This window comes from Giraffa tippelskirchi, chromosome 10, assembly GCF_054371585.1.
Source record: "Giraffa tippelskirchi isolate mGirTip1 chromosome 10, T2T-mGirTip1v1.2.pri, whole genome shotgun sequence".
NCBI lineage: Eukaryota > Metazoa > Chordata > Mammalia > Artiodactyla > Giraffidae > Giraffa > Giraffa tippelskirchi.
Window position 1 is genome coordinate 58,398,917 of NC_137284.1, and position 21,956 is coordinate 58,420,872.

Sequence of the window (21,956 nt, forward strand, 5' to 3'; positions counted from 1 at the left end):
CTGTGCTTTGGAGGTTATAGTCAAAGTGAAGATTGAAGATGGCTACACTGACAAAGACAATAACCTTGGTGTTTTTGCATATGGTTTTCTAATTTATATTTTTGGATTATCTTGCCATCTCCTGTAATACAGGCAAGATGAGATGTTAGCATCCCAGATAATATGGAATGAACTTAGGAGATGAGATGAATGAGTGAAAAGATGAATATATTTCTTTAGAAAATATGCACACATACAATTCCATGGACAGAGGAGCCTGGCAAGCCATAGTTCATAGGGTCACAAAGAGTCAGACACAACTGAAACACACATACAACTTTTGCTTATCATTACTCTTTATTAATTTGTACATGGATACAGCGCAAGCGTTTCACATCATTTTGGCACTGTGCACAATTCTATAGTAAGCTGTTTGATCTTATTCAGCCACTACTATATTAGCACAATAGCAATATTTCAGCAAAATGTTATCACATTTGTACTAGAGCTGCCAGAAATACTGTTTTCCATGTTTGTAAACAAAGATAGGAACACTTATTACATAAACACTGTGACTGGAAAAATACCATCTTTTCAAATCCTCCCTTACATTCAAGTAAAGGAGACATAAACTACTTTAGTATCCAAAATACATTTTCTCTGAAAGAATATATTTTTCTTTTGTCTTTCCAAAACTATATCATCTCTAAAACTATATCATCTCTGAAAGGCAGTGGCATAAGAGAACATACTTGAGACTTGAGATGTGGAGGGCTTTGGTGTATCTCTTCATTTAGAATACAAATTATATAAGGGTAACTGTGTCCTGTTGCAAATTCACAAATTAATCTCAGGTGCCAATAATGATACTGGTTTACTCAGGGATTTTTAAAGATTTTATATGGAAGTAAAGAGAAGTATGGGAATATAACATTGGATTTTAATGAGAAATTCTTTTTTTTAAATGAATTCTTTTTTTAAACAGTTAAACTTGCAGTGGTTAATTGTTCCCCCCCCCCCCCGCTCCTGTTTCACGAATAGCATCAAACAAGAGGTCAACTACAAACTTATTTCTAATTAGCCCTACTGAATCTTTCTGGAAAAGGCTGAGATCTTGTTAAGCTTAGAAGCTGGGTGCAAAGCAGTTAATGGAGTTATATGGAGTCTTTTAATTACCAGTCTTAAACAAATTTATCTTTTACTGCTAGATAGCACCCAAGGGCAAGAGGCAATCTGCTTTAGAAGCCTCGAGTGATTTGCTTTATAAATCCTGGAGTTTAGAAAAGTGGAAAACTCTCTTTAGAGAGAGTATTCTCTTCCACTAGGAATTCGATTTTTTGGCAGTTTTGTGAAAAATTTAGTGATGGATTCTTTGTGACCTCCCAATTTATAAGTGTTAGTAACCAAAGCACATTCAACACGAAAGCCAATTCCTTCTTACAGAAGTCAGGACCTGCCCAAGACCAAGCTGAGCACACAGTATTAGTAAAGTAATGAACACATAGACCCATCTAATATTTGGAGCTAACTGACTTTTTTTTTCATTCAAAGCCTTACATCTTCCTGCCAAATGCAGGTCTTTTTTCCCCACAAACTTAGTCATCTCTACGTTAGAAAGCCACTTTGTTTTGAGGAGGTCACGTTGTAATTTGTGCGGTTTACATTGTGTGTGTGTCTGTGGATGGTAAAGCATCTGAGTAACATCAGAATTGATTGAAATTAAAAAAAGAAATAAAAAAATCAGAACCATAGCCAAATACCAAAGTATCCTAATTTAAAAGTTTCCAGTTAAAAAAAAGAAAACCATTGATGGTGACTTGAATTTTTTGAAGGTAGAAATGGCTCAAGATTAACAAGGAGCACCCTGGATCTGAACTAGGACAATTTGTGTTTTACTTGGCTACTTTGCTTGCCTTACTCTGACATTTGTACATCTCAGTCCTGGATGAAAGATGGTATTCACAGGAGTTCACAGGTGTTGCAGAGTTCACAGGTGTTGCAGAGTTCACAGGTGTTGTACAGGGAGACTCCATTCCTCGACTGTCTCCCGATAGCAATAGTACCAAGTAAAACTGTCTTTGGATTCACTATGGACAAATGCACTTGATACTTCTCACAAATGAGATGTGTGCTCCTGGGAGGATGGAGATCACTTGAGATGCAGGGTCGGTCTTGCTCCCAGGAAATGAGGGCTCAGGGATCACAAGGCTGTTATTGGCGTCATATTTCAAGCGGATGACTCTTGCTCAATGATCTCCACAGCGATGACCTCAGCACCCTCCATGGCGATGACCTCAGGAGCACCCTGCACGGCGATGACCTCAGCACCCTTCATGGAGATGACCTCTCCTCCCTCCATAGGGATGACCTCAGCACCCTCCTCGCCCAGGTTGTCGGCGGGCTCGTTCTGCGGCTCCTGGTGGCAGATATAGATCGGTGGAGCCTCGGCCAGGGCGGCGGCGGCGGCGGCAGTGGCGGCGGCGGCGTTGGCCGCACGGTGGGCCCGGCGGCGGCCATTCCAGCGCTGCGCTTGGTACTGGTTCCACTGACGCTTCAGGGCGGCCTGGACCTGGAAGACGAAAGAGAACCTTCTGTTCATATCACTGTCGGAAATCCCCTGAGCACAATTCTTGGCGCTCATCAGAGGCTGTGTGTGTGTGTTAGTTGCTCAGTCGTGTCCAACTCTTTGTGACCCCACGAACTGTAGCCTGCCAGGCTCCTCTGTCCATGGGATTCTCCAGGCAAGAATACTGGAGTGGGTAGCCATTCCTTTCTCCAGGGCATCTTCCCCACCCAGGGATGGAATCCAGGTCTCCCCTGCATTGCAGGCAGATTCCTTACACTTTGAGCCGCTAGGGAAGCCCCCATCAGAGGTTTGGGGAGGTTGAATTTTTAATTCTCATCTAAAAGGGCTGTGTGGTAAAGGCTCTGGCTATGAAATGCCATCTTGGAGGAAGAATCTGCAGACTGGAGGACTGAGTAATTTGCCTCAGCTGCCCCTGGCAAGGTTATTTGCTCTTTTGAGCAAAAGTTTCTTCATTAGAGCTTTTATACAATGAATGAAATTTGATTTGGTTTCATATTCAATATGGCATGTGCATCCTATTAGGAAGGCAGAGTTTGAAACCTTTTTATCTGCTACAACTTCTGATACAGCAGAAGCTTTTATCTAAATCTCACATTATTGGTCATGAAAAAATATCTGGAAGCCATTTCACAGCTCTGGATTTTATTATAATGGACTTATACTGTTGATTTTCCTTTATCCAGCATGGCTTGAGTTGAGGTGTGCCCAATAAAACTCTGGTTAGTGGTTAACAAACCATGTCTGATTCATTTTTTGTAACACTATATGTCATGGTGTTTGGCAAGGAGCTAAGTTATTCAATAAATGTTTTCTGAATGGTTGTCAACATCCATTCTAGAATGAGTTTCTAAATCCATGAAAATGACCATCCATGACTGTATTGTAATTAGTGTATTGACATCCGGTGGTATTAGGGTGAGGGTGCTAAAAATGTCTAGACTGAATCTGAGGAAGAAATGGAAGTTTTATTTCATGCAAATACGAAAGCCTGAGTTTTGATATAAGACTTAGAAACACAGGTTTTGGAGAACTTGAATTCCTCCCAGAGGTGAATTATAAACCACTGGGTCATCTACATTTATTGTTAGGTATTCTCTCTCACGCCACAGTGTATGATTTGGAGAACTGCTCGGGAGCTGCAGTGGGTTGCTAATTTTGGAAATACCAGAAGCAAACGCTTGTAATAGTAACATCACATCACCTTTCAATGCCTTTTCCACTGATAAGGCCATTTCACTGTGTCTCATTTGATGCCATGAAAAAGTATTGAACTTTGGGTCAAGAAACCAGCTCTGCCCACATTAGCCATGAAATCTTGGGCAGAATAGTTAACCCCTCTGAGATTACTTTCTTCAATACAACTTTTCTACCTCACCTAGCTGCCTGATGGATTACATGGCTACAGTATGAATCACGTGGCATCTAAGATGTAGTATAATACCAAACAAGGAGGCCACCAGTATTCCTACTGTTATACCCTTATTATGGCAGGATGGTGGTCTTTAGTCTTTAGATTAAAGGAAACTCTTCTGTCATATGTGTGGATATATATCTTTGGAGGGTGGTGTTGCTAAGGATATAAAAAGAGCTCTTAATGACATAGTTTCTGATCTCATGTTCAGTTATTTCTCATATATTCTAAGCTAGGTCTCCATAGAGAGTCCTCAACAGCCTGGAAAATATTGGATGCTAACGCAGATGAAAGTTTTCTTCACATTGTGATTTGTGCTGGGAAAAGGGTGTTGTTTAATATTTTGGGGAAAAGGAAAGGTAATACTCCTGGTGGGAAGATTACCCTAGGAACGTATTTTCAAATACGAACGCATTATTAGAGGCAGTGATGAGTGGATAGTTCAGACTCTCCTTTTGCATCACCCACTTTGTCTTCTACTTCACTCCTAAAAAATATACCGTGTTTCCCTGTCAGTCTGTGAGCTTTTGCTTTGCAATCTGTGCAGTACAGAGTTACAGAATTGAAGAGACTAGATTGTTTATATAAGAAAGGACTGATATAAAACCATAGCTGAATATATTTGGGAAAGAACATCCCTCCTGAGTTATACTTTCAGCTAAATACCTGTGGCCATCCATTTCTCCTTTAGCACCTCTTCAAGAACCTAGTAAATATTTCAGTTGCTTTCCAGTTTGGGGGCTGTACTGTCTATTAAACAAAGGTCCTTAAATGCCGAGTTTATTATCTAGGAACTATCAAATGCCCTGTTGAATTAGGAAATCTACAGCTCAGAGAAGCACTGTCCCCAGACAAAGGGAACTGATAGTTTCTGTGGATTCAAAATCTCTTAAATACCAACGCTGTATTTATAGCTAAAACGTAACACAGATATTTAAAGGTGTCCGAGGCGGACAGTGCCCAGCGGGGAAAAAAAAAAGGAAGTCCTTTGTTTTGCCTCATCTGTCCTTTTAAAATAATCTCCACTGGAGTATCCATGCATACTAATGAAGTACCCAGCATGAGGCCAAAGGGTTTGAAGTCTATTTTAATTTTTAAAAATTATGACAGAAATGTTCATCGCCTCCTGTAATTGTATTCCAGAATTATAAGCTATCCTTTTGTGTGGAGATGGCAATCTGCTTCCATTTGTAAACCACACATGTAAGAATAGGCCCTTAGCAGCATGTGAAAGACACTTCAATAATTTCAGTTTAATAAGGGCAATTATCTCCTACAATACCTCAGGTTGAGCCTAACAGTGCTTTGATCACAAGAATATGGGCATTGAATCTGTTTGAAAAAAACAGAGGAGACTTTGGTTGCTCCTGAAAAGCATCAGAAATACAAGGAGTTGCCCATGGGGAAAGCAGAATACACAAAGTTTTGAATTATATAAATGCATTGCTAGTTATAAAAGCAATTAACACAGATCACTTCACATTTTCCCGATTATGCCAATTTATTTATTGTCAACTGTAAAAAATAAGAGTCCTGATGGCTTGAAGGAATAATGATTATACCTGGTTCTATTAGTAACTAACTGTATAGGGTTGGTAACATTTGAAGGTCTCTATTTCTATATTTGTAAAAAAGAAAATCAGGTTGGAATCTTTATGGTTGAATTTGGATGTTTTTGTCTTTGGCCTTTGTTTTCCTGTTAAGTTCATTGTAAGAACTTGCAGTTATGTGCTGTTGAATGGAAAATGAGCTTTATCTCAGGAGTTCTGATGGTTTTTTGTCTAGGACAAAGAAATCATTGCTTAGCTTTGGGTCCTGAAGCTGGCTTTCTTGAGTTTTCTAGAAAGGCGGTATTTTTGAAAACCAAGTTTTATTGAAAGAATTTTTAAATAGAAAAATTTATCTTTGCATATGAAGTGATAACATTACTGATCTGGAAATAGCACATAGGGACATAGGTGAATCCCTTACAAACAGGAAAGGGAAGTGGTGAGGACAGAGCTAGGAAAAATTGGGCATTTTTTAGCTGTAATCTGGAGGAGGAAATGGCTACCCACTCCCGTATTCTTGCCTGGAGAATTCCATGGACAGAAGAGCTTGGCAGGCCCCAGTCCATGGAGTCGCAAAGAGTCGGACGCAACTAAGCCCATAGCTGTAGTCATCTTTTTGAGGTCTCTTAGATCCTTAGTAACTGACTGAAATGATTGGATGGTCAACGTCCACTGTCTTGGAAGAGTTGTGGGAAATGTTTTTTATATAAGCGTGCTCTCACGGTCACCTCCTTATACCTAGTACTGGAATTCTCAAAAATCCTTTCCTCCACTATCTGATCCATTTCCATGGCAGGAATCACTGATGACAAATGGATAATAAAGAAAAAATTAAAACCTTTATCTTCATTGTAGAACTGACATATTAGCCCCCTAGATTTCTACTAAAATGTAACATTCAGTCAGGCAAAGCCTGATCACAACCCTATCTCAGATGTGGCTGGAAATCACTGCCTGCATGAGTAAGTGCCCTGCCCGTGTTCAGTGTTGTTAAGACAATATGTTCACAGAAGGCCCAGCTGAGGCCCAGATGCCTACAATTCATGGGACTGTGATACTACATTTGGCACAGTACATGATTTCTATATTATTAGAAATGTCACACTTGTACATTTCCCCAGTAACATGATATTAATTAAAATGGAGATGGTTTCTTTACTTCTAAAAGCAGAGATAACACACTTGAACTAGAGACTTTCAACTGTCAGGCGCGCCTCTGGGCTCACTTTCTATGCCTGCCACTTCAGGGACAGCGTCATGGTTAAGACACAATCAATATTGAGGTATTTTTATAAATGCATGCAGTTCTCTTGTGTTTTCAAGGTATACTCTGCCTGAACCTGATTTTTATATTAGCCCTATATTGATATTATTTTAGATGAAAATATTTATTTTGTATGCCACCTGAGCCAATTCAAAAGGCAGGGATATACATTCACAGGAATTGATATAAAGATGGGATGACCTAAGTCCTATTTATTTATTGGTTTTTACTATTCTTAAAGAGACACTTTGTTGCTAACAGAAAGATGTCTTTCATTTCTATCTCAGGCTTTCAGGATAGTCCCTAGCAATAATGAATGTACAGTATATTTTTATTGGATTAAGGAAGGAGTTGATGAATGAATGAAGGAATAAAATGTATCAATTAAAAGAGCAACAATCTTGCAATTTGAGGGTTGAGATGAGCAAGAGGTCGCAGAGCTGCAAAATATCATAGGTGCTCACTGAATGTTGTTTAACTGAAGAAATGAAGACTAGAAAATCCATTAAATATCAATTGATAATGGTTAGACAATGGTTCTCATTACCAACTTGGAAATAATATGTAGATCTCTTAACAAAATGTGATATGCTTTGGTATAAAATTATTAATAAAGATTGATTTAAAATGATCACAGATACTTTAACATTAAAAGTTATGAGGTGTATAACTCAAGGAAGTATACTAATGAAGCTTCAGGAAGGAGGCATATATATAATGCTGTGCAGTGGAAGATTTAGTCCATGTAACTAGGAATGAGGAAATCTGGGTTCTAGTCCTGGTTGTAAGCTATAAGTGTGACATTGTGCAAGTCATATGATCTTTCTGGAGTTTCGATTTCTCACCCAACAAATGAGGGAGCTTTCAAATCACATTCTTTGCAGCCCTGGAAGTTCTTTGGTACAAATTTAAGCAGCTCCACTTATGTTTTACAAATTGGGCTTCCATGCAGGATATCGTTAGACAAAAGGAAACTCTGGCTAAAAAAAACCCTTAAAACACTGGCCATGTGGATCTCCAGGTTTTCCTGATCTAAATATTCAGGTAACAAATTACTTACTCCCTTTTGAGTCTTAACTCCAGGGTGATTTCCCAAGAGGTGAATAGGTGGTGTGACACTGGCACCAAGCAAATGGAAAAGACAGCAGTGACTCAAGATAGACTGGCTAGATACTGGCTCTGCCCTAGTGATGGGTTGGTTCTACCAAAGGGAATGGGGATGTGACTTGGATTCTATGGGAACCCAGAATAGCTTTCACTGTTGCTTCTCAGGGTGCCAACCAACTTAAGGTATGATGCCAGGAAACGTGAATTTAGCTACCTGTCTGGATAATATCTGCAATTGTACCATACAAAAACATAGATAAGATTCAACTTGCAGTAGTGGAAAAAATAAGATTGGGCTAGTCTGGAAACCCTGTAAGGTCAACTGTAGAAGTGACAGACAGTGCAAAGTGCACGGAGGCCCTTGGGAGACGGTAAAGTGCTGGCTTCATATAAAGAGGTGACACTATTACGTGAAATGCACACTTACCTCGTGGTTGCAGAAGCAATAGATGACAGCCACGAAGAATCCCTAAAAAGAGGAGGAAAAATGGAGCTGAAGTTATTTTTGTGTGCGTTGTGTTGTTTAGTAATCAATACAAATAGACAACCTGGAGAGGAACACTTCACTACGGCAATAGCAAGTCAAAGCTCAATGAAAAAACAGTTACTACCACTCATGTCCAGAGCTTAACTCCAAGAATATTCCATCAGGAATGATTTATTCTCAACAGGATTCTATTGTTTGGCTACAAGGACTGTTCTCATTAATCTGGTTAATATATTGCTTGCCTTAACATGGAGATTTATAGCAGAATATGCTGATTATAGGGGATATGAAAAGAATTTTTGTACCCAAAAAAACTTAAAAACGAGGATCTTGTAGAGTTTAGTAGAGAGAACTTTTGCAAGCGCACATGTCACAATGCATAGCTGTAGGCCTGACTCTGACCTGGGTCCTTGTGGTGAACTAGTGCAGTACGGTACCCACAGCTAAGTCCACCTCGCCAAACAGGACATGGATCTAGTAACTACTCAGGTTCCTGTCACCACTCAAGATTCCTTGTGTCCAAGCTTGTGTCTATAGAAATGGTCAAAATTGTTGATGATGATCCTGTTTGGAAAGCCAACTGGCATCGATTACATGGGTCTTCAACACTCCCCTCAATAAAGCAAAACTCGATATGGTCCTCAGATATGGGGGAGGAGAAGGAGGGGTCACCGACTGTGGGAGTAACTCTGTCCTCAGTACTGGGCAAGTGTGTCAATCTCTGGACAAATATTTCAGTTGTTTGTTGTTTAGTCACTCAGTCATGTCTGACTCTTGTGTGACCCCATGGAGGGTCACCCGCCAGGCTCCTCTGTCCATGGGGTTTCCAGATGTATTCTCAAAGTTCAGGCCTCACATTTCCTGTTTCCTTGCTCAGTTTTAAGATTTAAAACATGAGAAAGCAGGCAGTGAGGAAGACAGAGAGGTGCCACCTCCCTTCCAGGTAATGCATATTAGAAAGGCTCATTCTCATCACAGAGGAGCCCCAGACAACTGTGGCCCCTGCTCCAAGTAGCTGAGAGAGTGGCTGAATCCATGGTTCCCCCCTCACCCGGAAGTGAATCAGAGAGTACATCACCCCTCACCTGGAAGTGAATCAGAGAGTGCATCACAAAGTCATAGATCTTCCCAAGCACGGGGTGGGAAGGTCGCCAGGGAAGGATGACGAACTGGACCCCCAGAAGGGGCACCAGGATCAAAGTGGCCCTCACCGCCTTCAGGTACATGTACGAGTCCTCCTGCGATTCCTTCATTTTCCTCACAAGCACTCGGATGATGTTCAGCAGGAAGAAGAAGTTCAACTGCAAAGATAATCAGTGTTCTGAGCAAATTCTTCAGGTGAACACCCCTGAAGGACACCCCCTTAGCCCAGTTCTTATCTACCCAGTGTGTGTGTGTGTGTAGGGGGAGGAAGGATGGCACCCACACTGGCTGGGACACAAGAGACTGCCTCAGAGTTGAGACCATCTGCTCCTTGTTATGACAACATGGCGGATCAGGGGAGCCAAATACTCCTTTTGAACATGAACTAACATCCCTCCCTTTTTTTTCTAAATGAGAAAATAATATCCTGAATATGTAACTATATTAGGTTCAAATCTAAGTAAGATGTTTTATTCTTTATTTAGGTTTTTATCGTTTTTCCAAAGGGAAGTCATAAATGATATTTTTAGATTTCACCTTCTTATCTTTTCATTAAGATTTTCCCCCTTAGCTAGGACTAGTTAACTAAAAGTAAAATGGGGTCTGAGAAATTTATCTGTAAAGCTTATGCAATGGAGAAGGCTAACTCAGACTACTTGTTTGCTAATAACACTTTTTAAAGGAAATCACTTCACTGAGGCATAATGTACATTCAATAAAATAGAGATTCTAAGTTTACATTTGGGAAGTTTAGACAAATGTATATACCAGGGTAACAACCACTCCAAACAAGAAAAGAGCAGTTCCACCACCCCAGAAAGCCCCCTCTTGCCCCTTTGCAGTCAACAGCTCCATCCCCCTACCTCTAGTAGCCACTGATTTCTAGCATCACAGAAATAGGAGTGTGGGTATATATATATATATATATATATATACTGTGTATTCTTTTGTGTTTGGTTACTTTGGTTTAACATACTATCTGTGAGATTCATTTGTGTTGTGTATATTGGCATTTCATTCATTTTTACTGCTGAGTAGTACTGCATTATATAAATAATACACACACATCATTTGTTTATTCATTCTCTTGTTTACGGAAATTGCAATGGTTTCCAAAGTTTGATTGTTATGAATAAGCACGCAGTGAGTTACTTGTGTACCAGTCTTTGTGGAGCATATTTTCATTTCATTTGCAAAAGTTACCTAACAGTGGAAAGGCCTGTTCATATGGTGAGTGTATGTTTAACTTTAGGAGAAGCTGCCAAACTGCTTTCCAAAGAGGTGGCTTCATGTTACACTCCCTCCAGCATTATGTGAGAATTCCAGTTGTTCTTCACGCTTGCCAGCACTTGGTATGGTCACTCTTTAATATCTGCCATTCTTGTAGATCACAAAAAACTACTTGGCTGTGAAAGTTAGTTTTGAAACCGAGGTTGTTTTAAAATTTTAATTGATCATTTATTTAAAAATAATCAGAGTAGTTTTTCTACCTGGAGTAGAAATAAACATTACCTCCAAAATTCAAGAAGGAAAGAGACCTTTAATAAAAATCAAATTCTTATGCAGTGGTGATAAATATTCAAGACCCATGTTAGTAGGTCCTTGTGAGCACAGTTGAACTAGTAAGTACATCACTACTCTGAAAAATGGCAAAAGAAATTGAATCTGCATTGGAGGCCAGGAAAGTTAGGAGACAGTCTGAGTGTGACCCAGTTTGATCAGTTACTAATGGACGATTCTTCAGTACAGGAGAAGAGTATGATCTATGACTCCAACTGTTTTTATTTTTCTAATTCTTACCTAAAAAAAACAGTGTTTGAGATTAATGGGAGAAATAATGTCTAAATATTAAATTTGATGGCTCTGATGATGGCCAACATATAGTAAACTATGGGTAGAAATAAAGAGCTTGGATATAGATTCAGATAATCATATTCTCTCCCTGCCCAACTTCTTACTTGTCATGGGACTAATGAGTGAACCATCTTGATGTGTCTACTTTGAAGGACTGCTGTTAGCAAATAGCATGGCAATGTTTGTGAAGTGCCTGATTCAGTGGTAGTCATGATGATGGCTCATGGACCAAAGGTGAAATGGAAGATGGTTTAGTTTGGCAGAGCCCAGCGGAAAATGGTGCAAGTGGACTTTGTGGTCTCTCTCATTCTTATCAGCAGCATCTTCACCTATGGTCTTTATCTTTAATTAGGATAATTTATTGAATTGTCTAAAAAAAAAAAGACCCCACTGTATTATTGCTGTGGCTTATATAGAAATGAGCTTATGCCCCTCCACTCAATTGTATTAAATAAAAATCATTTTTTAAAAACAAGATTCTTAGATCAAATTATTATTATACATTATCATTAAATTAACTTCATTTTGGAGTTGTAATACACGTACTACATAAAACCATCTTGACAGAACACCCCACAGAGATAATACTGTTAATAATGGATTTAAAAAGCAATTCTCACCACCAGTGCCCCCATGACTGGACCGTGGATGATGTAAAGCAAGTTGGTGTCCACACTCAGCCAGCAGCTGAATAAAAGAGGGGGGAATACATCAATATGATCGCATTTTATTTACAGATAAATTGACTAAAACCCACAATACTTACTTGTCGTTGAATAACAGAGCCCGAGCAATAGCATGAGCAGTGCTTGGCAGCAGCGGGAGTCCTAAAATGGAAAAAAAAAAGTACAAAAGCTATAACTACAGCTGGATGGAAAGAACAGTGACAAATTCAACATCTTGTCAAGATGTTGTCCTGATGTTCTTGTGCAAATTATCTTTGGTCAAAGCAGATAAAATGCTCTTAGAATGTCATAAACTGTAAGAGAGTTTGGTTAACAGCATCCAGTTACTTAAAAGCCTTTCACAAATTATCCAGTGTGGTAGGTACATGATGATGACCAGTAACTGAGACCAGAAAGCTTTTCATTGTGTGTGAACTGGGTTCTCTTACAGAGGGGAGCAGGGTTGTCCTGAAGGGAAGTGACCTTCAGGTCATACGCTGACCTGAGACAGCATATGAAAGCCAGTCTGATTGCTCCAAAGATGCTCTCAGTATTTCTTCTAGGCTTCTTGTTCTTCTGTTTACAACATGTGTGTTGATCCTATTTTCGTTCAATAAGAACAATTCAGAGTAGCTACCCTCTGTAAGTTCTGGCTGCAGGACCTTCATTAAAGTAGCTCAGGATCTACTTCCCTGAGTAAACTTGAAGTATTTGTCAAAAACAACTTTGAATTTACAAATGGAATGAAGGACATAGCTGCTGGCAGTGCACCCTGTCTGAATCTTTTACAAATTAACCTTCATTTTATAAAAGTAATCTAGAGTAAAGTAATATTTGTAAAAAGAAAAAAAAAAAGATTCTCTTTTTCTCAGATGTACTCATGCCCAATAAAATATTGCTTCATGTGGTTGAGATTTGTAGACAGTTTTAAAAACTATCCTCAGTTCTATTGAGATGGATGAAACTGGAGCCCATTATACAGAGTGAAGTAAGCCAGAAAGAAAAACACCAATACAGTATACTAATGCATATATATGGAATTTGAAAGATGGTAATGATAACCCTATATGTGAGACAGAATAAGAGACACAGATGCATAGAACAGTCTTATGGACTCTGAGGGAGGAGGTGAGGGTGGGACGTTCTGAGAGAATAGCATTGAAACATGTATATTATCATATGTGAAACAGAACACCATTCCAGGTTCGATGCATGAGACAAATGCTCAGGGCTGGGGCAATGGGATGACCCAGAGGGATGGGATGGGGAGGGAGGTGGGAGGGGGATCCAGGAAGGGGAACACATGTAAACCCATGGCTGATTCATGTCAATGTATGGCAAAAACCACTACAATACTGTAAAGTAATTAGCCCCCAACTAAAATAAGTAAATTTATTAAAAAAAAAAAAAACTGTCCTCAGATTAAGAAAGGTGTCTCAGGTGAATTAGACTGCCACACTTTAATTTTCTGTGAATTATGTGCAAAAGGAGATTCAGAATATTGAGTTTTCATCTAAGAACCACCTCAGCTTCTTAACCCATGAAGCATATAATTCAAAATGGGACCATCGATTAAATGTTTGACTTGAAAGAATTCTGAGTTGACTATTTACACAAGACATAACTGTTTTATTCACAGCAGTTCTAACACCCCATTCAGGTTTAGAATCAGAAATTCATTCTCTGGATTGATTTTGAAATGCACATTTTAGAATTAGAAAGAGAGGCAACATGGAGATTTCACTTCTACCTTGTCATTTTATAGAAAGGACATGTGTTTCATACTAGGGAAGAGTATAGACTCTGTATCTGCTAATTCCTAGGGCTCTTCACCTTCCTCTAATCATGATGTCACTTTTTACACAGTGTAGTTTTTCTTTCCTTTTCCTCTTCTCCCTCCAGGCTTCCAGAACCGTAACAACCTTTCTCTTCTACTAAAGATGGTGAGAGAAAGAATAATCCTTCTCTCCCTAGGATTCTTCTCCTGGAGCACTAGATATGTTTTATTTGTTCACTATAAAAGTTCATGCAGGGTAGGGAATTTCCTTCTTTGGTTTACAACAAGAGGAGGGCCAGCAAGGCAAAGAATCAATCTGAAGAGGGTTGTAAAAGAAATGATTTTTCTAAGAACTAAACTTCAGCATTTGAAGTTGCTTCGATTTGGGAGAAAATGACCAGTAAGTGGTCCCATGCAGACTTATAAGGAAGTAACTACTGAAAGAAGCATTCTTTCATTTTCTTTTGGGGAGAATCGCATCTTCTCTCCATCAGAGCATGCTTTCTGCCCATCTTTGTTTCCTGAAGACATTCTCATAATCACAGCCCTCCTCTGTGGCATTCACCCCTATGCCTATCACAGTCTGTCTGAACTTGTTAGGAACTTCTACCAAGTTCTCCTGGAGACTGAATTGTGGCCAGGACCTGTGTCCCATCTCTCCTCATAGAACCTGCTGCTAAGTCGCGTCAGTTGTGTCCAACTCTGTGCGACCCCATAGACGGCAGCCCACTAGGCTCCACCATCCCTGTGATTCTCCAGGCAAGAACACTGGAGTGGGTTGCCATTTCCTTCTCCAGTGCATGAAAGTGAAAGTGAAGTCGCTCAGTCGTGTCTGACTCTTCGCGACCCCATGGGCTGCAGCCTACCAGACTCCTCCGTCCATGGGGTTTCCCAGGCAAGAGTACTGGAGTGGGGTGCCATTGCCTTCTCCCTCATAGAACCTGAGCCCTTGACTATCTTCTGATCAAGACTAGCAGAAGACTGCAAACAATCAGACAGAGATAAAAGCAGATCAAAACTCAGAGCAGAAAATACCTACCCCAGCCCAGGAGGTAGTACCACCACATGCGCTGTCCCTCAGCGAACACAGACACCACAATGAGAGTGTGCAGGTAGAGGCCTTCGCAGAGCATCCAGAAATAGTTGCACGACATCATGTACTGGTGGAAAAAGTGCAGAATCTTGCACATCGGCTGTTGGAAAGAAATGAAGATACTCAGAGGAAGACATCTGCGACGATTTGGCCGTGAACAGAGGATGAATATGAGAATGAGCCAAAGTATCTGCATTCAGCCAGAGAGATAGTTTCCTCGAGCATCTCTCAACACGTGTCACCCACTAGATGTGGAGATCGGTGTACTAGCTCTTAGATGATTAGTATCACATGTAAACAGCCAACTAGGGCAATGGAATTCCAGTGCCCCAAGTGTTCTTTTATTATTACTTTCTAGTGGGTTGAGTTATATAGAGTTGTTGTTGCTGTTTAGTTGGCGCCAAGTTGTGTTTGACTCTTTGTGACCCCACGCACTGTAGCCTGCCAGGCTCCTCTGTTCATGGAATTCTCCAGGCAAGAATACTGGAGTGAGTTGCCATTTCTTTCTCCAGGGGATCTTCCTGACCCAGGGATGGAACCTGCATCTCCTGCACTGGCAGGCAGATTCTTTACCACTGAGCCATCAAGGACTTATAGACTAGACAAGTTTATTTTCCTATAATGTGTCTGAGAACCATAATTTCTGACAGCATCCAAGAATTCATCACATAACTGTTATGACCCCTTTTCTATGGCCAACAAGGAGAATAACACAGAAGCTTACTGATCTGTTAGTGATACCTACTTAACTTTAAAAAAACAAAAAAAAAAAAAGGAGAGAACCGGATGATCCATTTCTCATACATGAGCCAGGAGCTATGTTGAGCCCATCTGACCTGAGGGATTTTGTTTTTATAAGGGAGCCTTAGTTTCCACACTGTAGTCCAAACGTTTGGGACACAGAGATAAGGATGGCATCCCCCTTGGTACTGAATAATCCCTCCAAAACTATCCAATTCAAATATAAATAATAAGAGTTCATAGTGGTGCTTTTCAAATGTTAGCATGCATCAAAATCACTGGGAGAGCTTGTTAAAACACAGATTTTTGGGGCCCCAGTAGTAGAGATTCTGATTCAGAAGATGTAGGGTGGGCCATGAGATTCTCATTTCTAGTAAGTATCCAAGTGACGCTTAAGCTGTTGGTCTAAGGACACGCTTGGAATAGATTTAGGGTATATAAGGAGTTTCCTCGGTACCTGACTCCTGTTTTGGTTACTTGCTAGCCATCCAGTAGTAATAACCCTAACCAATTGAAGAGCACAAGCTTGTTCTTCCAGTAGATTCACAATGCAACGGGGAAACGCCCTGGCTTTGATTCACATGCATACTAAAACCACCTGAGGAGGAGTTAGAGAACTTTTTGTCAAGATGCCAGAACAGTTGACAAACTGAAAGGAAAAACGTTCTCCTGTCAACTTGAAAACTGTCAGTGGGTCCAGTATTTAATGCTAGCTGAATGAAGGAGGAAGATCCCCCAGTCAGAAAGTCAGCATTAACTTTGAAGGATACCACTGCAGCCTTTCTCTCCAGAGAAATTTAAAAGATAAAGTGTTTTCAATTAAATGTGAATCTGTCATGCAATCTTGGACTGATTTTTGATACCACCTCAGAGAAAATGAGCTTGAATCTGTGCAAGTGTAGTTACAATTGGGTGTGTTTAGCAAAAAGAACAAAACAAAACAAAACACTGGAGAAAAAGTCCCATATGAGATAAATACGTTGGAAAATGATCCTGAAATTGGCAGAGGCAATGCTCTGGCAGTGATTGGGAAACAAAGCCAGAGAAAAGAGAAACATGATTTGGAGGGGGGGACCTGTTAGAAATGTGGCAGGGGAATAAAAATTAACGCTTGCTACACTCAAGGGTCTTTTATCTATACAGTGTAATGAGGGTATTATCACTCTTCACTGGGGATTTTCAAAGCCATGACTGAATGAGTTTTATATTCACATGCCACAGCCCTTTCGGTTATTTGAGATTTAAAAACCTCTGAGTATGTGCATTCTGCTTTCACACTTAGTCCTTTAAGATTTGAGCAGTATTTTACACATGCTCTCACTTTCCATATCTCCCATGCTGTGTAACACAGAAATGAAACTTGGTGCCACGGTTAGAAAATGATGAGTGCTTAAGGCCATGACAATGGTAACAACTATAAATAATAATAGCTAACATTTGAGAGTTCTTGCATGGCAGACTCAATTTTGTGGATTTTAGATGTATTGGTTCATTTCATCCTCACAAGCAGCTCTTTGAGAAAGGCACTACTGTTATCATTATCAGGAAAGTGAAGCACAGTGAGGTTAAGTAACTGGCTCAAGATTAATCTGTAAGTAGAAGAGTTGGGATTTGAGATCCTGGGCTTTAGCAAGAACAATGCTATGGTATTTGAAGCAAGCTACCTAAACACACCAAATATCAAATTGACTATTGCTCCATAGCTTTCTGACAGTTAACCAACATATCCCAAGGGAGTGTACAAAACTTCTACTATTTACATGTGGTACATATTATAATGAAATATTACTGAACCATTAAAAAGAATGAAATAATGCTATTTGCAGCAGCATGGATGGACCTAGAGATTGTCATGCTGAGTAAAGTAAGTCAGATAGAGAAGACAAATATCATATGACATCCCTTATGTGCAGGGTCTAAAAAGAAATGATACAAAAGAACTTATTTGCAAAGCAGAGACAGACTCACAGACTTAGAAAGCTAACTTATGGTTGAAGATGTGGGGGGTGGGGAGGAAGGATGGGAGGAAAGGATAGTTAGGGAGTTTGGAATGGACGTGTAAAAACTGCTGTGTTCAAAATGGATAACCAACAAGGTCCTACTGTAGAGCACAGAGAACTCTGCTCAATGTTATGTGGCAGCCTGGATGGGAGGGGAGTTTGAGGGAGAATGGATACGTGTATATGTATCAGCGAGTCCCTTCGCTGTTCACCTAAAACTATCATAATATTGTTAATCAGCTATACCCCAATACAAAATGAAAAGTTTTAAAAAATAAATCAAAAGGGGAAAGAAAACTTCTAGTATCTTAGCTGAAAGGTTTTTTTTGAGAATGAAAACAAATCTAGAAGAAGGGCTGCACTAAATTCATAACAGCCTTCTCAAAGCAGGGGAAAAAAGCTGCAAACATTGAGATGAACACTCACTACCAAAACCATGCTGCAAGATACCACTTGTAGGTCACTAACTTCTTGTGCCGAGGTATCGCCCAGATGGGTCAGATGAGAGAAACTGGGTTGATGTTTATAGCCATTTTAAGAATAAATTCTTTACAGCCATATGGGAATGTGTTTGATTATAATTAATACATTTTAAAAGGAATAAAGATATCCTCTATACTTTTCTGTACCATATGATCTTGGTTAAAAGACCATTTATTGGTGTTTTTATGTAAGCAAGTGAAATCACATAACTAAACAGGGTAAGATACCTCACTTCATTATCACATCTTAGCATCATTCTCTCAGCACTGTTCCAAAAATCCATAATACTTGGTCTTTCTCAATCAAATATCTTTCATAGGCACCAAAATGGATAATTCCAATACAGTTTTTTTGGTCATTGATCTCTCATCCCCAAAACTTTGCTGTCACTTCCCTCACGTGTATAAGCCCACCTGCCCACCAGGCTCCTCTAGGTTGGGCAGGAGGAGTCAGTTTGCACCCTTGGTTTCAGTTCTGAGCATCCATTCCAAGCTGAGCTTCCTGTGACTAGGATGAAATCCTGACCTAGTCCGTTGTCCCAACTGTCCTGAACAAGTGAGACTTAGAAGAAATCCACTTTGTTTTTCAGAACTTGGGGCTCATTTGACTTTGCTTATATAAGAGGCTATAAAAAATGTGACCCAATTATTTTGGCGTTTGAGGTACAAAATGCTCAGGTTCCTAGCAAAAACTAATCTTGCTGTATTGTCCCCTTTCGGACTCAGACAAAAAGTTCAGAGAGACATTTCTTTCTAGAAAATGATGAGGGTGCTGCCAGCTTCCTTTAGATGCGGCAAGAACAATGCTTTTAATTCTGCCTCCTGACTCCCTACATGAAGATCATTGAAAAAGCAGATAGAACAAGAAAATGAAGTTTTAGATATTATGGAAATGAAATGTTCAAATGACACAAGTGACAATGGGCAATTTTCATATCACTCAATAAACTGAGGATCTATTCAGCCCTTATTTATTCCATGAGTTATTTTGAGTTTAACTTAAAAAAAAAAAAGTTGTGTGAAGGAAGAAGATTCTCACTCTTGGTTTTACTGGAGAGAATTTGCCCAACCAAAAAACTTCCACGGGAACAGACTGACTACTTTGATGGGAAGGGGACCAGAAGCCCATTGGGATTCCCTGCTGAGGACTGAGAACTCGGTTTTCTTTCGGCCCCAACTAAACACACCCTCCCAGAAGTAGTATAAAAGCATTTGGGATGATGCAGCCTCCTTTCACAAGAAATAACTTTCTTTTTAATATATCCCCATGGGCACTGGGAAGGAAATTATTTTTGCCTCTAAACTGCTGATTCAGTGACCTGAGAATTGGGTCAAAATTAAGGGGGAAAACAAACAAACAAACCCACAATTCTGCCTTTAGTTTGCTTAAAAAAGAAAGTCTTTAAAAAGTATATATTCTTTTGTATATAGAAAATTATATTTTTTTTTATAGGAAAGAGACATATGTTTGAATCACAGACAGATGAAGTCTAATGGATGTGCTTTTCTTTAGTTTATGACTTTGGTTGTGTTTTTCATGTTAATTTCAATTTTTAATAAATATTTGTAGATTGACAATATCTAATAACTTCCCCTTTTCAAAAGCTTCTTCTGCTAGTTTCTTTGTTTGTCTCTTCTTTTTTGGGTTTTTCTTTATTATCTCCACTTTTCTCAGCTAGGGAGGACCTTAGTCTAATGTTTTCTGGAATGTCAGTTTTTCAAGAAAAATGCAATATTTCACATAATTTAGAGTAAAATTACACATGACTTAATAATATGCTGATGATATGATGCTCAATGTTTGGATATTATTTTCTCTGTCTTTTTAGAGGTGGGGAATTTACTGCTGGGAAAGATGGGGCTTTTCTAGTTAAATCGAATTAAACCTTTCCTTGTTCTTGTTTATGACCTGTATGTTCAAATATGTTACAACAGCAAAATCTCCTTGATTCCTAATGCCTACATGTGCAGTTTCAACTGCAACTTACTTTAATAGTTTTTTGGATAGGAAAAGATCCCCAAGAAATTGAACTTCTATGATAGCATTTATGACAGAATATGCATTTTCAAGATGAGATTCAATACAAAGTTTAAGACCTGTGTCTCTCTTGGAACTAGTAAATAAGCAGTTTCAAGGATGAATAACATACAAGCTATATCCACTGGAGAATTCTTTCCTGTCCTTTCTTGAACTAATTATGCCTGAGAGAGCAGTCCTGTGTTGTTTGTATATGGAAGGTTAGATAAGAGATGGATCAAAATCTCACTGGAAAACAAAAGCTGTGTTCAAATACAGAAAGTACTGAAAACAAATGTCCTCTCCCCCCACCCCTTTCGGCCAAGTGGATGCTTCACAATTTACAAACATAGGTTGACTTTTGTCATTGTGGTCGTTTGTTTTTAGCCTATGCTATTTATTTGCTGAAAGACACATGCTTTCAGAGTTTGTCCCTTGGAAGAACCAGACATTTGGACACGTGAAAGAGGGCAGTGTGTGCTCATACAGATAATAGGCCCCATCTGCCACTGTAAGTGGGCTGTGATTGGTGGCTTTGCTTTCCTGGTGGCTCAGCCAGCAATGCAGGAGACCTGGATTCAATCCCTGGGATGGGAAGATCCCCTAGAGAAGGGAATAGCTATGCACTCCAGCATTTTTGCCTGGAGAATGCCATGGACAGAGGAGCCTGGTGGGCTTCAGCCAATGGGGTCACAAAGTCGGACATGACTGAGCAACTAACACTTTCACTTTTTCTCATTTGAACCTCAGAGGAAAGGAGATTGCTCATTCAGGCATACCAAGTAAAATATCCAGATGCTTTGTTCCTTTGTTTTCTACCAAAAAAAGACACACACACACACACTAAAACAGGTAAATAAATGGTGGAGCCTCACATATACAGCTGTAAGATACAGAGCACTGTTTCTATGTGAGGCTGGGTGTATTTCCAGGGATTGTGAAGAGAATGTCATAAATAGGTATGTCCCCCAAATGATATGAATTTAGTTCAGCCTGAAGACTAAAATTTGAGTTTGGGGTGCTCAATCAATATTTGACTGATTAGATGAAATTCTACCTTTCAAGTGTTTTACAGTTTTTTCCTAGGAAGTTTGCTCTTGCATAGTTACAAAAGACAACAAAAACCAAGTCTGTTAGGTTAAAAATATATTGATTAGGAGAACTAGGTTATGCTATAAAGATGAACTTCTTTCCTCAAACTTACATCACTTTGAGAATGCCTAATGTGTGTGAAAGAGCCACCCTTCACTCCTCCATATGCAGAAGAAGGCTTTCTATTAATTTCTCCACTCCTCTATGCTCACATTCACACTTTCCCAGGGAATCAGCTGTGTCGTGGCTAAGCCAGGTGCCTAGGTACCTGCTTCCAGGCATTATTAAATGTTTCTAAGCAATAGTGGAGATGCAAGGCAGGGCTGAGCTGGCTTGTTGGTGGTTAGGAGGCAGCCTGTGCGTGTCGACTGGCCGAGTAACTAGGCTTGTCTGTCCCTAAAGTATACTATGAAAGTGAAAACACCCACCAATGATAACTTATGACACTAAGACAATGGATAGAGTAACAGATTGGTTGAGAAAGCCATGTGCAGAGACTTAAGGAGCTAGCCACAGGGATGGGGTTAGCAGTTACCTTGTGAGCAATTGCTTGCAGCAGCACACGCTGGGGAATTTTTAAAAGCTTTATGTGTCTTTGGGACTCTGGAACAACCCCTTAGAAGTAAACAGGGCAGTTTTTATTACTCTCATTTGATGGGTAAGGTGAAATGGCTTCTACAATTTATTAATGAACTCAGAAAAGTCCT

At 39.7% G+C, this 21,956-nt stretch overlaps 1 protein-coding gene across 1 annotated transcript in view; it reads right to left on the reverse strand.

Annotated features, from left to right (window-relative positions):
• Nucleotides 1-317: 317 nt before the first annotated feature.
• CALCR (calcitonin receptor) overlaps nucleotides 318-21,956 on the reverse strand; it is a 113,209-nt gene continuing 91,570 nt past the window's right edge. Inside the window, exons 9-14 of the mRNA XM_081531466.1 lie at nucleotides 14,864-15,017; nucleotides 12,149-12,209; nucleotides 12,003-12,069; nucleotides 9,471-9,686; nucleotides 8,326-8,367; nucleotides 318-2,548 (exon numbers count right to left, since the gene is read on the reverse strand). Of these exons, the coding sequence (XP_081387592.1) occupies nucleotides 2,207-2,548; nucleotides 8,326-8,367; nucleotides 9,471-9,686; nucleotides 12,003-12,069; nucleotides 12,149-12,209; nucleotides 14,864-15,017 (882 nt within the window). The 3' untranslated portion in view covers nucleotides 318-2,206. The remainder of the gene's footprint in view (nucleotides 2,549-8,325; nucleotides 8,368-9,470; nucleotides 9,687-12,002; nucleotides 12,070-12,148; nucleotides 12,210-14,863; nucleotides 15,018-21,956) is intronic.